At 42.0% G+C, this 17,565-nt stretch overlaps 1 protein-coding gene across 9 annotated transcripts in view; it reads right to left on the bottom strand.

The window, feature by feature from the left end:
• The window catches only part of YTHDC2 (YTH domain containing 2), a 66,718-nt gene that overhangs the window by 29,733 nt on the left and 19,420 nt on the right, over positions 1 to 17,565 (bottom strand). For all 9 annotated transcript variants that reach the window (XR_006416246.1, XR_006416245.1, XM_044445929.1 and 6 more), the window contains 10 exons: positions 16,559 to 16,655; positions 16,380 to 16,467; positions 16,212 to 16,292; positions 15,894 to 15,976; positions 15,413 to 15,518; positions 13,602 to 13,721; positions 12,941 to 13,213; positions 11,794 to 11,920; positions 8,534 to 8,739; positions 6,761 to 6,956 (listed from right to left, as the gene is read on the bottom strand). Coding sequence is in view for 7 of the 9 variants with exons in the window: in XM_044445929.1 (XP_044301864.1) it covers positions 6,761 to 6,956; positions 8,534 to 8,739; positions 11,794 to 11,920; positions 12,941 to 13,213; positions 13,602 to 13,721; positions 15,413 to 15,518; positions 15,894 to 15,976; positions 16,212 to 16,292; positions 16,380 to 16,467; positions 16,559 to 16,655 (1,377 nt within the window). In the remaining 2 variants the exon portion in view is untranslated. The remainder of the gene's footprint in view (positions 1 to 6,760; positions 6,957 to 8,533; positions 8,740 to 11,793; positions 11,921 to 12,940; positions 13,214 to 13,601; positions 13,722 to 15,412; positions 15,519 to 15,893; positions 15,977 to 16,211; positions 16,293 to 16,379; positions 16,468 to 16,558; positions 16,656 to 17,565) is intronic.

Raw genomic sequence — 17,565 nt, 5'->3', positions numbered from 1 at the left:
TGCTTAATGTATCTGCTTCGACGTTGTCAGTTCCAGCCAGGTGAACCGCCATAAGTGAGATGTTCCTCGGTATGCACCAGTCCCAAATGTCCATCAATAGGCGTGCTAAGGCTGGAGATTTTGTGCCCCCTGCTTGTTGATGTAGAAAACTGCCGCTACATTGTCTGATGCAATTTGGACAATTTGACAGCATAACACAGTCTCGAAAGCCTTGAGGGTGTTGAAAATCGCCAAAAGTTCCAGGAAGTTGATGTGCTTCCTCGCCTCTCGTCGGTTCCAAGTACCTTGGACCCGAAGTCCCGAACATGCCGCACCCCATCCAAGGAGGGATGCGTCAGTGTACAGAGTTGTCGTTGGCCGAGGTGGTCAAAACGGGGTGCCGATCGACAGGTTGTCTGTGATGGTCCACCGCGTTAAAGTGTGAAGGACTGCATGCGGGATCCGAATCTGCTTGGTGGCAGGATTTTGTTGCGGTTGAAAAACAGCGTTGAAGAACAGTTGAATGGGTCGCATACATAACCTGGCATACAGGACAATGGCAATAGCAGCAGCCATATGCCCCAGTAGTCTCTGAACAGACAAGGCTGGAACCGTTCCGTGTAATCAAATCCAATGAATATGGCTGCATAAAGCATTCTGACGTTCCGGTGGGAGGAAAGCTTTTTCCCGTGTCAAGTCGAGTCGTGCTCCGATGAAATCGATGACCTGCATGGGAATAAGGGTCGATTTATCATGGTTAATGCAAAGGCTGAGAGCATCGAGCAAAGCGCAGATCATTTGTATATCAGACAAGAGAGCTTGTTCGAATTGCGAGACGATCAGCCAGTCGTCTAAGTATGGGTAAACCTGTACTCTGCAAGTCCGCAAGTGTGCGCATACCGGTGCCATACACTTTGTAAAGACTCGAGAGGCTGTGGCCAAGCCAAAGGGTAGGACGTTAAACTTGAACAGGTCGGATCTGACAGTAAAACGTAGAAAGCGTCTGTGTGAAGGATGTATGGAAATATGAAAATAAGCATCCTTCAAATCCAGTGAGGCGAACCAATCCTCTCTTTTCAATAACGGAAGAATGTTCTGTAAAGTGGTCATCCGGAACTTCCTTGGTTTGATGTACTTGTTAAGAGTTTGTAAGTCCAGGATCGGACAGAGACCACCGTCCCTTTTCGGGACCGTAAAATATCTGGAATAGAATCCATGCAATCCTTCCGAGCAGGACAATTTTCGAATTGATTCCTTGAGAAGTAGCTGTGAGACTTCATCGTGTAGCACCGATGAAGAAGGTGTGAAGCGAATCGGGCTCAAAGGAGGGATAACATCGAATTCTATCCTATATCCGAATGAGATGATATATAACACCCACCTATCAGATGTAATGGACTCCCAAATGGGGAGTCGACCCTGGAGCCGGTCCCCAACAGGGAGAAGGGAAGGTGGTGCTGGAATAGAGAGGATGGTTCGCGCAAGCCGTCAACGTGGGCGTTTATCGGTATCGAATCGCTTACGGCTTTGGGAAAAACGCTGTTGTGCTTGCTGCCTCCGACGCTGCCATTGTTGGTATTGTTGGGTTCGAGGGTAATATGGTTGATTCCGGTAGGACGACTGGGGCCACTGCCACTTACGTTTTTGTGGGAGCTCCATGTGGCATGCGGTTAGGCGTGATTCATGAATTGCCTTTAATTTTCGGTCAGTCTTCTGGTGGAACAGACCGGTACCATCAAAAGGCTTCTGCGCTTCATCTCATCGGGGAAATTACAATTGTGCAGTCACGCATGTCGGCGTAGCAAGATGGCGGTGACGAGGGCCCTTGAATCAGTGTCTACCTGGTGACGAGCGGTAGACAGCTGCTGTACCACCACCTGCATCGCCTCGTTAATAAAATCCCTGGCAAGGTCTGCTTGGTGGTCCGGAAGGGAGGAAGTGACGTTATCCAGTTTCTGCATGATAAAGTACTGGTAACGTGCCAGTGTCGCTTCGTAGTTCGATATGCACACGCCGAGTCCAGAGGCCACATAAACTCGGCGCGCAAGCATATCAATTTTCCTCCCTTCCTTGTCCCGAGGAGTGGTATATCCCCTGGACTCCCTGCCCTGGGAGGATTCAACCACAAGAGAGTTCGGTTTTGGGTGATGGAGCAGGAAGGGAATGTCATCGTCCCAAACTCTATACATAGCCTCATATCTGCGGGAGGTCGCTTGTGGTTGGGCCGGTTGGTCCCAGGGTTGGACCATAGCCTGGCACAGTGTAGTTATAAGCGGCAGAGCTATGGATGCAGACTGCTCTCCCCGAACGACGTCACAGAAGCGATCTGTCAAAGGGCCTGGCTGTTGATGGGCTTCAATTTCAAGCGAACCAACCAAGTGGGACATGAGCTCTGTGAACGAGACATGAGGTTCGTCAGGTGAAGCAGGCCCTTGATATGTGACAGCCACATCAGGGGATATGGAGTCGACCTTCGAGTCCTCCACATAGTGCAGCCGGTCGTCGTTTGAGGAGGAGGTTTCAGGGAAGGCTGGGCGCCTCGTCTCCGTACACCTGGAGGTGGATGGCACATCCCTCAGGACCAATGGTGATCTCTGCTCATGAGGGAAATAGGGATATGGCTGGTACCCACCCCAGCCAGGGGGAGCACCATATCCTGGAATCAACCAACTTTCATCTCGACACTTGGATGAACGGCTGCGACCTCTAGGAGGTAATGGTGAGGCCACATGAGATTCAGTCGGTGGCATGGGTGTTGGTGAGCGTTCCCTCGGCGGGGAGTCTCTGATTTCGCCATCAGAGATGGACTCCCAAAGTGGCTCCTCCTGTTGCTGGGAAGGCATGCTCTCAGGCCGAGTGGTTGGCCTGGGGGATCCCGGTGGTGTCACCTGCATAACGAGTTGCAGGGCTGGTCCCGAGGGGGTCAGTACCGTGGCGGCCGTTGGTACCAAGAAGCCCGATGAACCTGAGCCTTGTTGTTTTGGGCGGTCAGGTTTCTTGCTCTTGTGAGCGGGCTTACCCACCTTTTCCTTCCTCAACTTCTTATGGGTGGAAGTTTTAGCCAGACTGGTATGCTTGCCCTTCACCCGTTTCTTAGTCGGGGGAGAAAGCAGCAACTGAGCCCCCATAGAAGCAGCGCCCTCGTCCAAAGGACGCTGAGGAGGGTCGGCAGAGGTCGAGGAAGGATGCTTCGCCAGAGTGCTCACGGTGGAGAAGGAGCGCTGAGGAGGTGTGGACGAAGAGGAAGCAGGCCGTAGGAGCAGTTGGTCGGATTGCATTAATGCCTGATCCCGTAGGAGCTTTCTGAGACGATTCTCCCTATTTTTCCACGCCTGCTTGGTAAATACCAAGCAATGACTGCACTTGTCGGTCCTATGCCCCTCGCCGAGGCAGAGGAGGCATAGATCATGTGGATCGGCCGGCGACATTTTAGATCCACATTCAATACATTTGCGGAATGCCGCCCGCTGCACCATCGCGGAAAAATGAAGAAAAGAGGACAGTATAGAGGGTAAGATAATATTTTTGTTTTTGTTTTATATAGAGAGAAAGAATTCAAGAAGAAAACGGACAGAATCGGGGAGAAGAACAAACCTGGAGTAAGAGAAGTTTAAACTTTTTGAGAAAAAACATCGAAGAGGCACAAATCTATAGCAAGAGACGAACAGGCACGAGGCACAGTGAACGGTGGTCGCAAAGACTGAGCAAAATGGCGGACACCCCGCTCTATTTATACCACAAAGGGGGAGGGGAGCGGAGTTTTCCCGCCAAAAACCATTAGCTTTCTAATCTTCCGGCCTAGGCACTGCGCAGGCGCAGCAACCCCATATGTGTGATGCACAGAGGCCACGACGAAGAATTTGAGTTTCATCTTCAGTATCTGGCCTTCTAAAGAGCAGTCAGGATTGAGCTCCTCTGACTGGTTTGATCTCCTTGCAGTCCAAGGGACTCGCAGGAGTCTTCTCCAGCACCACATTTCAAAGGCCTCAATTCTTCGGCACTCAGCCTTTCTTATGGTCCAACTTTCACAGACATACATTGCAGCTGGGAAAATCATAGCCTTAACTAGACGCACTTTTGTTGGCAGGGTGATGTCTCTGCTTTTTAGTATGCTGTCTAGATTTACCATAGCTCTCCTCCCAAGGAGCAAGCATCTTTTAATTTCTTGGCTGCAGTCCCCATCTGCAGTGATCTTGGAGCCCAGGAAAATAAAATTTGTCACTACCTCCATTTATTTGCCAGGGAGTGAGAGGACCAGATGCCATGATCTTAGTTTTCTTAATGTTGAGTTTCAAGCCAACTTTTGCGCTCTCCTCTTTCACCTGCATCAAGAGGCTCCTTAGTTCCTCTTCACTTTCTGCCATTAGAGTGGTATTGTCTGCATATCTGAGGTTGTTGATTTTTCTCACAGCAATCTTAATTCCAGCTTGTGATTAATCTAGCCCAGCCTTTCATATGATGTGCTCTGCATTTAAGTTAAATAGGCAGGGCGACAATATACAACTTGCCACAATTTGTTGTGATCCACACAATCAAAGGCTTTAGCATAGTCAATGAAGCAGAAGTAGATGTTTTTCTGGAACTCCCTAGCTTTCTCCATGATCCAGTGTATGCTGGCAATTTGATCTCTAGTTCCTCTCCTTCTTCGAAACCCTGCCTGTACTTCTGGTAGATCTTGGTCCACATACTGCTGGAGCCTAGCTTGTAGGATTTTGAGCATGACTTTGCTAGCATGTGAAATCAATGCATTGGTGCGATAGTTTGAACATTCTTTGGTATTGCCCTTTTTGGGGATCGGAGTGTAAACTAACCTTTTCCAATCCTGTGGCCACTGTTGAGTTTTCCAAGTTTGCTGGCATATTGAGTGTAGCACTTTTACTGCATCGTCTTTTAGGATTTTGAATAGCTCAACTGGAATACAGTCACCTCCACTAGCTTTGTTCTTGCTAAGACTCCCTAAGGTCCTTTTGACTTCACATTCCAGGATGTCTGGCTCAAGGCCAGCAACCACCCCTTCGTGGTTATGAGGGACGTTAAGCTCTGTCTTGTATAGTTCTTCTGTGCAATCTTGCCACCTAATATCTTCTGCCTCTGTTAGGTCCCTGCCATTTTTGTCCTTTATTATGCCCATCTTTGCATGAAACCTTGCAAAGATACCTTGATACGTTCCCTTTCACGTATCTTTCCCTTTCTCCTTGCCTTTTGCTTCCCTTCTTTCCTCAGCTATTTGTAAAGATTCCTCAGACAGCCATTTTGCTTTCTTGCATTTCTTTTTCTTTGGGATGGTTTTAGTTGTTACCTCTTGTACAATATGGCAGACCTCTGTCCATAGTTCTTCAGGCATTCTATCAAATCCAATTTCTTAAATCTATTTGTCCCCTCCACTGTATATTCATAAGGAATATGATTTAGGCCATATCTTAGTGGCCTAGTGCTATAATACTTATAATACTTATTAAGGCATCCCAAAATAGCATTTGCCTTTTTTGCAACCATATCACACTGCTGAGTCATATTCAGCTTGTGATCTACAACCATTCCAAGACCTTTCGCACTTGCAGTAATGTTGGGCCAATTATCTTCTAGCTTGTAATTATGCATTTGGTTTCTTTCTTGGTGTAGGACTTGGTATTTGTCCCTATTAAATGTCATTCTGTTGTTTTCAGCCCAACACTCTAACCTATCAAGACTACTCTGAATTTTGTTTTTGTCTTCCAGGGTAGCAGCTATCTCACACAATGCTGTGTGATTTGCAAAATTTATAAGCATTCCCTTCACTTACAAATCTAAATTATTAATAGACATTGTGAGGATCACTGAATTCTGCAGTACGCCACTTACCTCTTCCCAGTTTGAGTAAATGCCATTAATGACCACTCTTTGAAGCTAGTTCTGTAACCAACTGTGGATCCACTTGACCGTTATTCAATCTAGCCCACTTTTAGCTACTTTGTCAAAAGCTTTGCTGAATTCAATGTCTACTAGGAAGGTTACCCAATCAAAACAGGAACTCAGATCAGATTGGTAGGATTTGTTCTTGACAGATACATGCTGGCTTCTAGGAATCATTGAATTGTTTTCAAGGTGTTTGCAGACTGACTCCTTTACAATCTGCTCCCAAATTTTCCCATGGATTTCACTATGGCTGTATCTGAAAAAGGTTTTTTTTTGTTGTTGTTTTTTGCATCCCTTGCTAATCTCAGTTCATTTCTAGCTTTGGCCTTCCATACACCATTCCTGCAATTTCATGCTAACTACTTGTACTCTTCCTTTGTAGCCTGGCCTTCCTTCCTCTTCCTATACATATCCTTTTTGTTTTCAGATACTCTCTAAGCATTTTGTGAAGCCACATAGGTCTCTTCTATTGTCTACCATTTCTCTTTCTTGGGATGGTTTGTAATTGTGTCTCTAGCTTTTCCTTTTTAAAAAATCCATTCATCTTGGAGTCCTTTTCTCATTAGAGTCACTTACCATGGGACTTAACTTTGTTTTCGGTTTATTAAAATCAGTTTTCCCAAAATTCAGGATGCATGTTTAGCTACACTTGACTTTTGCTTCCTTTAGAATTAAGAATTCAAGTATGACACTTCCTCCTGGAATTCCCATAGTTACTATTTGGTCCACTAAGTCAAGGTAGTTTTTTTTTTCATTCCCCCCCATTCCATTTAAACAAAATGGTGTTTACATTTATTCTAAGTAGTGCATAACATCCTTTCGAGTGTCTGCTGAAATCATCCATTCCACTTTGGAACAATACTCATATATTAAAATTAGAACTTACCTCTGAAGGATGAAGGCTCCTGTAAAGCATTACTCGGCAACCTAGCTGATCCACAGAACAGAGCCACAGTGACTGGAGTCACTACTGAGCAGCACCTGATATTTGCTATTCGGTGGGCTCTTGTCATTTCATCATATATTAGCCAGTCTGTGGGGAGTGCCTGAATAGCTGCTACTTGACCATTTGCTGGAGGAATCTATTAAAAGTAACACAAAAAGGTTTAAGGGTTTTCTTAACATATTTCTTCTTTCAGTCCAATTGAGACAATTTAAAACATCAGTTTGCAAACATCAGTTTCCTATTTATTTACAATTTTTAAAAAAAATGTTAGCAGCACCCAACAACATCATTTTTAATCAAAGCAGTGGAGGAGTTCATCAGTGCAAAGATGCATGCCAACTAGAGGTCTATAATACGATTGTTCTAATGGAAAACAGGGAAACAAACTCTGGAAATAACTCTAATATATAGAACAAAAATAATCTATATGAAGACAACCTGAACTATAAATGATTAATATGTATATATATATATAAGTTTAATGCGTAAATTATTGCTTCATATATAACCTACATATGCAATTATGCATAAGTTTACATACGTATGCAAACATATTCCAATTATGGCAGGGGAAGGAAATCACATAAAATCATTTTTTAAGCTAATGCCTAAAGTGTTCTGCTAAATTACTATTTTTCTTTCAAAAGAGAAATCCAAGAAAACTGAGATTACAGAATGAAATCACCCTTTATATCATGGGTAGGGAACTTTCAGGCCAGGGGACTGAATCTGATACACCAGATCTTCCCCTTTTGCCTGCAATGGCCTCCAGTGAAGCTCCTCCTCCTTTCTTTTCCACTTGCTGGCAAAAATTAGCTGAGGGGACAGTCTCAAAAGAAAGGCAGTCTCTCTGAGAATGATGTAAGCATGACAGTGCATGTCTTTCTGTGTGAAGGGGATGTGTGAGAAATTGTGGGGCAGGGGCAACAGCCAGCAGTGACTCTGCTCCTTTTGTATATTGTCTTGTCCAATTCTAACATGTGGCCTCAAATATTCAGCTTGGAACCAACATGGCCTTCAGCCTAAAAATTGTTCCTACTCTTTTTCAGTTTTCAAATTTCAAGTGACAATTAGCCATCCTTTATGCTTTAAAATTATGAGAGAGGAATCATGACCAAGGTACTATCCCATTCTGTGAACTGTCCACTGCTTTGATAATTAATTTTATTAAGCAAAAAAGTAAGGATAACACTACTTCCATACTATACATGTCTTTTTCATATAATGCATAGATATGCCTGCATGAAGTCAATTTAGCATATCCAGTTGCTACAAGTCACACCACAGGAATCAGTACAGAAACTGACTTATAGTATGCACAACAGAGAAACACACAGCCCACATGCAGAAATATTGTGTAAACCCTACACAAACTAGACCAGGAAACACTGCTGGATGCTAAAACATGTTTAGTGAAAGAATACAGAACATCATTTGCCACACCATTCAGCCAGCTCTTTCATTTCCATGATGGTTCTCTTATTAATGCAATTGTTCTTGGTCATGACTTGTAATAAAATACACATCTGACTAAGCAAAACATTCCAAACCATTAAAGGTGCAATCCTATGTGTGTTTAGACAGAAAAAAGTTCAATAACTCCCAGCATACCCAAACATTGAGCCCTAAACCTGCTCACTGAATAAATGAGCTGGCCTTCCTTCCCAACCCACAAGACTGCCATTTTACGGAATACTACATTTTGTATCTTACCTTTTTATACTGGGGCTGACTAAGAACAGAGGTAGGATGAAATCGGACTTTTTTTTCTTTTGGCCCGGTCAAGACAATGTTCTCTCTATCAACGTGAACAATATTTGGATACATTCCAGCTACTAAGGCACCTTTAACCACCGCCCAATTCTCAGAGTTTGTATTAACATCTCTTATATCACCACCTCCTCTAGCTCTAACAAAACCTAAAAGACAAGACATTTATATTTCATTAATTATTTAAGAAACAGTTCTCATTTTCACAGTTTCCCATTATCTCACACATGCCTGGAAAGCGTTAACATGTCAATTGTCACTCTGTTTTTATGATATACTAATTTGTGTGATGGAAATTGTGGATTCATTCCTGAGGAATCCTGCCTTGCAATGCAGGATAAGGGGTTTTAAAAGGCTGTTCTTTTTGCAATGTAAGATACTATTATCCAAGAAGTATAGTGAGTCAGTGTTGTGTAGAGGTTCAATTCTGGACTGTGATCTAGGTTCTAGTCCCTACTTCACCACAAAGCTCACTGGATGTCTTGAGTCAGTCACTGACTCTCGGTTATCAGACCTGAATGCTGTATCAGGAATATGAAAGTGAAGTAATACAAAATAGGTTTTTTAAGTTATTCTCTCAGCCTTGGTATATATTGCATGAGCAGCATTCACAGATGAAGATGGTTATGTTCCTATCTAAATCACAGGTGGAAGTTATTATGTATTAGCTCTAAATTTAGATGACCAAGATAGAAAGCTACTAGCTACAGCAACCTGAAAATTGAACCTCTGAAACTATAGCGGATCCCAACAATCAGAAATTTGTTACAAGAAGATCTTTCCTGAGGTGTTAATGGGTTTATAATCTATTTAATCTGAGTTCAATGAAAGATTAAAAAACTGGCTGTAGAACTAGATAGTGGACAGTTTGATCTCTCTGTTCTCTCCTTTCTTTGCATGATAAGCATATTCTAAAGTTGCACACGAATTTAAAAACTACCAGTTATCCATAGGGAAAAGTATTACTGTGTATGAATGTAAATGCCTACTCAGATAATGTAAGGGAACTTTCTGTAATATTAGAAACAGTTATGTACTTGGCAAGTTTGCAGGCTTGCCACACAGCTTGTGTGGACTTTAAAAATCTAAAGATTAGTGAAAAATATTAGCAATGGTCCTTCAATCAAACTCCTTTTTTGTTTACACTTAGTATTTGCTGTGGGGAATATTTCAAAATTGTGGGAAACAATGATCGATGTTAGAGCAAATCTTGCTAAAAATGCTAACAGAATTATAGCAGATAGCTAATTAACAGATTCTGACAGGTAAGCCCTATCGGCATAATTCATTTTAAGTTACTTGGTTTTCTTTGCTTGACTTTTTCAACTGACTAATATGCCAGTGTAAGAGTACTATGTCTACTAGTATGTATAGTCCTAAGTTTGCCTTTGTTTTATGCTAGGGTAACAGAGAAGTTAGTAGTATCCACTGATGGCATTCATATGATTCAGCAACCCATTGTGGCTAACTAGGAACAGCAGATTGTCAGGTCATGAAAATCTGGATTGCTTCCTGAAGGACAACAAGCCACCCTGAAAGCACATGATCCATATGCCATATAGACTGGGCTAAGATAGTCCCCTTTGTAGAGGCCTTTAAAGACCTTCCTGGTCATGCAGGGACCTGAAATGATTAGCCAGGTGTCTTTATTTTTGGCCAAGTCTTTTATGGTATTTTTAATAAATTTTTAATTCTTGTTAATGTTTTTACTGATTGAATTTTATTGTTTTTATACTTTGTTATAAACCACTCAGGGAGCTTCAGGTAGAATAGTAGTAGTAATTGCAGTAGTAGTAGTAATGGTCCATGCCAGCTGGTTGAATTGTCCAAACCCACGAGACCAATCCAATTGTTCACTGTGGGAAATGGTGAGTGAATTACTTGGCAAGAGCAGCAGGAAACCACTCTTTGGCAATCTTGTCAGCAACAGACCCTCCACTGATGCCTAAACAACACTTTACAGCAACCACTGTTGGTTCACCTACATTGTCCTCTGCGAATATCCCTTCCATTCACTTCCCAGCTGTGAAATATGCATATATTTCTCTTTAGTTACCACCCTGATTTGCAATTTGTGCTTATGACTCTATTTTGAAGAAAAAAAAAACCTTTCCCAAACACTTAAAAAAAACACTGAGAGGTTGCAAAATGGTGCAGAGTCCATGGGATGCCAAAAACATTCTCAACTGTGGCAGTCTCAACCATTTGACCGTGGCAGTCAAAAAGGGGGTGGCCTTAACATTTGCCCTTTCTGGAGCAGCTGGGTAATTGAGAAGTATCTCAAAGGTGGAGGCCACTAAGAAATGTCAAAATTCAGGCAATCAACTTGCTAAGAGAGAGATCTACAGCTCACCATCATTCAGTGAACTTTCATAGTTTCTTTCCGTTTTTCCAGTGCATGCCAACTGTCAGTTAGGCACTTGATAGGTGCCAACTGTTTGCAATGCAGGCTATGTGCAGTCTTATTTATTACTTTGCTTCTGGCTCATCGTTGTAATTGACAAGACAGTAGGCTAGGCAAGATGACATGTTATTAGTAAGGTAAAAGAGTACACTTGCAAAAAGACCAAAATAAGTTTTAAAAATAATCTAAGAAGATATTTTCTCATATTACAGGAGCTAAAAAATAATTACAAATGACCCCTCCTGTACTTTTTGCAATCTCCGGGGAGAGGGGGGAAGGGCAAGAAATAAAAGGAGTGATGACTGGAGCAGTGGCAGAAGAAAAAGGGTCATGATCAGAGTGGGAATGCTGGAGACAAAACAGTTTGTGCCACAAGCGGCCTGAGATACTGACTAGAGGAATGAGGAAAGTGGGGACAGAATTGTCTGCCAGGTGTGTTGTGAGTTGCTCTGTGAACACAGCATTACATAGCTTACTTGTAAAGTAATTTGCCATGCTGGGTAAACTCACAAGCTGCACAGTGAATATTGCTTGTGAAACTCAAGTACATATAACCATGGTCAATTTGTAATCCATGGCAACCACAAAGCAGATCCAAGTACAACAATAGATGCAGCTAATTTTCTTGCAGCTATTAGCCCAAGGCTTTACTATAGCTTTATTATATCTCAAGCTCAAATGTCAAAAGTCAACTACCATATCCTTGATCAAGTCAAAAGAATCAATACAGTGAAGTCTAGAATGAATGTTCAAAGATTTGGTGGAGGTAGGGGGTATATTCAGGTTAATAAATATGTACCTGAAGCTCTGAGCTGCCCAAGCAACTGTGTTCTCATTCCTATGATAATTTCCATTGTTGCCTGAGAAAGGAAGTTCTTCTCACAAAAAGCTCTTTCCCAGCCATCACTTCGTGCCTTCTGCCATGCCTGCCAAACAAGTTGATTCAAAATGCATTTGAGTGACATTCTTTATAGGCAGGCAACATGTGCCTATTGGCCATTTTAAATATAATACATTATAAACTCTTTCTAAATCTTAATTTATTACAGAAATTCAAGATTTCAAGTTTACACAACCAATTTGTCTTTTAAACATATTCCCAGGAACAAAGCAAATCTAGCTTGTGCCTGTGACTTACTAATCTGCTGGCTTTCACAGAGACTTTTGACATCGGATAAGAACAATGATTTCCACCCATGAGCAAGTCCATGGGTAGCAACTATCAGGGACTGAAGAACTGTTTCCAAATCATTACAGAAATAGCTTACACTCTATTTGACCTTGCAGCCAATCAGAAAGGAAGCACATCTGTTAAAGGTCAAAAGATTTTCAACACTGACATGTGACTACCCAAACATGTGACAGAATAAGCTATTCCATGCTACAGGGAATGAAACAACTGGGTGTCCATACTTTTCACATCAATGGAGGCTTAAGAACTGAGTGCTAGTGCTGTTAACCTTTCTGCTCAACCCTGAAGACCAAAGGAACTATAACTATTTACCCTCCCACAAGCATAGCATTACAGCAGTCCACCTCAACACAAAGAGTGGGTAGGATAGCCTCCCCCACAGGAAAGACTGCAAGATTATCACTTTATGATAAGTAAACCTACTCCCGTATGACCCATGCAAGTGTCTGGCAATCAACCAAATCATTAATACACACAGTATTACTACTGTTCACACAGTAGTATGTTGTTTCTCTAGCTCAAAGCAGTGGAGAATGGTAAGCAAGTGGGAGGTGACAAGCAGAAATTAATTGGCAGGAGCAAGGAAGAGAAATAGGAAGAAGCAGCAGTGCAGGTTGAGATGTGCAAGTGCTTGACAATTGTTTCTGCCCTGGACAGCACTAGATGGCTTTTCCAGATGAGTAGATCTAGGTAAAGTGCCTCATCTCTTCCAGATACATAAATCCTAAGTGATCTTTTAGTAGACAGGCAATACCTGGAAAGCCCGAAGAAGTGCCATATGGTCACTGAATGTTCCTGCAGTAAATCGTTTTCTGCACAGCATTGCTGCACGTTTTTGCGAGGCCTGTGTAGGTAGCACAAAAGGATCACGATATGCAAGAGTGCATGCAATGGTCAGAATAGGATCCAGGCACTTGAGAACAACAGCGCACAAAACCATTTTACCAAGATGGGGTTCTACTGGTAAATCAGCCAGATGATAGCCAAGTTCCGTCAGATCCTCCCAGGTATCCATAGCATCTATTGTCTATTAAAAGAATAGTAACTAATGTCAACATACAAAGAAATGCACAGTTCAACTGAGAATAGTTTAGCTGCATATTTAAATAGGCTTAACATATATTTCTTTTGCAATTAAAAAGGATATTCATTTATTCTCATTTGTTATTCCCTGGTGGTATAAGAAACATTAGGTCCCTGGTGAACTTAAAGAATAGCCACTTATGATAAGATATTTACAGGGTCAATCTTTTAAGGGAACAGTATTAGACCAAGAACACATGAAATTTGGAAAGATGTTTACAGAAATATGCAGAATTGTTAATTAAACATCTGCATAGAAATATAATTAGAGGACATGACAAAAGCCACTAACAGAAACAATATAGGAACATAAACTGGTGCTGTTTACTCAACTTAAGCATCTGCACAGCATTTCTCACAATTAAGGCAGGAGGTGGTTCTGGAGCTTTCATTAAGAAGTCAGCAACTGGACAGTTGATGGGGGCCAGTAATTTTGTATGCAAACAGAGCTCCTAGAAATTTAAAAAAAACTTTTTCAAAAAGTTCCAAAATACAATGCAATTTGTTAATCTACTGCACAATCAATTTTATATCACCTCAGAAATAAAGATCACTGAATTCAATAGGTCTTACTCCCAGGCAAGCAAATATAACATAAGGTCAGAACTTTTGTTTGTTTAGAAAGCTTCTGATCCAGTTGAATATTTCCACTAGTGAAATGAGAAGAAAGAACATGCAGAATAGAACCTTCCTCAGGGCATTCCATCACAGGCAGTAGGAAGCACCAAATCCAATTGTCCCAAAATGCTTTGTAAAGAATCTGTAACAATAGCAATCTTATAGTTTCAGCTGATTTTCCTAGGTACTCCATTCATCAATTCAACATGTCCTAAAAATGCTGTCCCCTGGTGACTTAAGATCTCATGAAAGCCACCCATATGCTCTAGCACATGGGTCCTCAATCTAAGGCCCGGGGGCTGGATCCGGCCTGCCATGCCCATTTATCCAGCCCGCCATGCCCATCTGGACCCACCATGAGTGGGCCCGTGCCCACACACATGCACGCTGCTACCCACCTCACCCCGTGCACGTGAGAAAACGATTTCCAAGTGAGCAAGCCGCTGCCTCATGCACCTGCCTCGCAGTGCATGCCCGCCCCCACCTCGCCTCCCCTCACCACGCACGCCTGCTCACACCTCACCTCACCGTGCGCGCCCCGCCCCTGCCACAGTGCGCATGCCCACATGCACCACCCCTGAGCCAGCCCATGTGCACTGTCAGCACCACCTTTCCGGTTCGAGCCCAGTACAGGCAGCTTTCAACTGGCCCCCTGGTGGAAAAGTTTGAGGACCCCTGTTCTAGCATTTCAGGATCAGTGAAATTAGATAAATATAAGATCTACATATATACAATTGTATATAACCCTTCCCCTCCTGTATATACTACAAAATGTGTAAGGAAAGAAAAAAAGAATTTCCATTGTGACACTTAAGCAGATTTTTTGCATGACCCTACTAAAAGCGACTCCCTCCAAATTCAATGGAACTCACTACCAAGTAAGCATTCCTAGTATCCAGCATAAGAATAACTGTTCATCGACTGAACATTTCTGTTTAACCTACAGTATAAAGGGGAAGTAACCAAAATCACTTTGCTTATCAATTGTGCTATGGCTGCAGAGCAGTACAAACTAAACTTGCAACACCAGCATCAGGTACCATCACAAAATTCAAGAGTGAAGCACTGTATAAAGCAACAGCTCAACACATAATTGAGAGAACCAGAACAATTCTTTTAGGTAGCACCTGATAAGACATTGCATAAAATACTTAATTCATTGTATTTGTAACAGAAAAGCAAAGCACTGGGCCCACTATTTGTAGAAGGTCAAAATATTTTGAGGTGTTCCACAAAAAATCTCTCAAATAGCAACCATGTATACACAGGTTCAATTCAAATATTGTCCAGAACCATGGTTAAGAAAGCTTAACCATGATATCTGAACTACCAAACCATTGTTGCAGCCATTAATAACTAGACTATCATACCAAGTGAATGGATGTGTACTCATGAACATGTGGCTGAGGGAACAGACAGTAAAGGCAGATTAGCACCTCTAAGCCACGCTTAGCACCAAGTGTGGTTTGATTTCATGGCTGAATTAAGACTTTTACAGACTTAAAGAAACAAATGAGAGAATTACCTGCAGGGGCATTCTTAGAAGTTCTGGAGTCTGAAATTCCAGCATGTTTTGAAATCTTAGTTTACTGAAAAGTCGAAAACAAATTCCAGGCCGACAACGTCCTGCCCTTAAAAACAAAGTGTTAAGATAGATTAAAACATAGAAAAGTAGAATAAATTACGTACAGTATCAAACCAGATCTTAATGGTATCTCCAAAGCAGACAGATCTACAAACACTCACAAAAGTGCCATTTGTTAAAGCTTCTGGCTCAAAGGCAGCATGGCATCAGCTTCATGACAACAGTATAAAGAAGCTTTCAACTGGATGCTGGGGTGATTCAAAGTGCATACTATAAGAAACATGACCAGATGTCTCCAAAGAAACATGATACTTTTAGAAATTGTCTGTTATTTGAGGCATTATACCCTCTTTTTGAGAAAACAAGAATTGATTGTTTCTAACTTGAGTGTAGGAAAAGTAATTGATGATACTTCTATTACCTGCCCTTCCTCTGAACAGCACTGGCTTTAGAAATCCATACCATCTTTAACATAGTTACACAGTTCAACGCATCAAAAGACTTCTGAAATACAAGAAGATAACTGTATCAGGAGTCAGATTTTGAAGATTGAGATAACATTAACAAGAGTTCTATATGAAGTGATTTTGCCACATACTGTAATTTACAAACTCTGTTGAAAATCTGTTTTAAATAGAACACACCAATATGTTTTGCTAATATTACAGAATTCTTTATATTTCTCTACCAGATAATGCAAGTTTACAATTTTTATTTTAATACGTCTAAATTAACAGACCTCTTTCATTTTTCCAGAGTCGATCACAAAGACAACATCATTAACTGTGATACTGGTTTCAGCAATATTTGTAGAAAGAATCTGCAGCAAAAATAATATTATTTGTGATAGCAGCTGATGGAGGAAAAATGAAAATTCTTGAATGGCTGAGAGTCATTTGATACTTACTATTTTGCGGATGCCTGGAGGTGAGGTCTTTAAAACTTTCTTCTGATCAGATGTCTGCATATTTGAATGCAGCATAAAAACTTGAAATCTAGTAGCAAAGAATTATAACTAAACTGAAATAAAATTTTGTAAGAATAAAAGCATAATAAAAACTCACAATAAGATGTGAAAACATTTACCTGTGAGCATTATCGGCAAACCTCTTGTCATCAAATAATATGCGATCCCTCAAGCCAACAATTTCATCATAGCCAGGAAGGAAAATTAAAACAGCTCCTGTAAAATAAGCATCCAAAATTAAAGCAAGAGAAACCAGAAAAATCAGTGTTGAGTCTTTTTCCCCCTTTGTGAAGGCTTAAGAGTAGACACGCCTGGAAGTGGGAGAGAGTGCGTTTAGTTCAGGTTCATGTCTCCCCGCATTACCATGTAGTACAGGGGTCTCAAACTCAACTTACCTGGGGGCCGCTGGAAGTAGAGTCTGGGTGAGGCTGGGCCGCATCAAGTATTCCACCACCGCGGTGGTGGTGGGCCACTCATCCCGCGGCCGGCCCGGGTGCCGCCGGCGCTTTGAAGGCTGCAGGGCCCCTCCCCTGTGCCCCGCCCATCCCGGCAATTAGCCCGCGGGCAGCGAGTTTGAGACCCCTGATGTAGTACATCTAAATGGGAATCAAAGCCTATCAAACCTGCCTACCTACATTCATATTCATATAGGTTCTGCTCATAAAATCCGTCCCTATAGGATTGGGTATAGTTACAATCTAATATAGTGTTAGGACTCTGAAACACTCCCGCAAACAGACCAAAAAGTCAATTTAGTTCAGTAGTCTCCTTCCAGCAAGCTCATAAGTAGAACATAATAGGTCTTGGTTCGCATGAAGGCCTAGTTCGCACATAACTAAACTTGTACTCTTGTGGTGGATGTGCTGCCATTGAATCATGGCTAAATTGTTAGTACGCGCAAAACCTGCAGTATTAACTATGGGTTGCTAACAATAAAGCACCCAGAAAAATATCCCATGACTTTTGATTGAGGTGTGAATTCTAGGTTGCTTGTTTTAACAATACATAAATCGTGCACAACGGACACGTCACAGCCAGTATGCTCGGTTGTCATTTGCAAACCAGGCCTGTGTGTGCTTATGTGCAGCACAGCCTGTATAACAGAGGACAGTGGAAGTTATCCCTC

This window comes from Varanus komodoensis, unplaced genomic scaffold (genome assembly GCF_004798865.1).
Source record: "Varanus komodoensis strain SLA01 unplaced genomic scaffold, ASM479886v1 scaffold5, whole genome shotgun sequence".
NCBI lineage: Eukaryota > Metazoa > Chordata > Lepidosauria > Squamata > Varanidae > Varanus > Varanus komodoensis.
The sequence above is the reverse complement of the archived record's forward strand: the minus strand, read 5'-3'. Positions and strand labels throughout refer to the sequence as shown.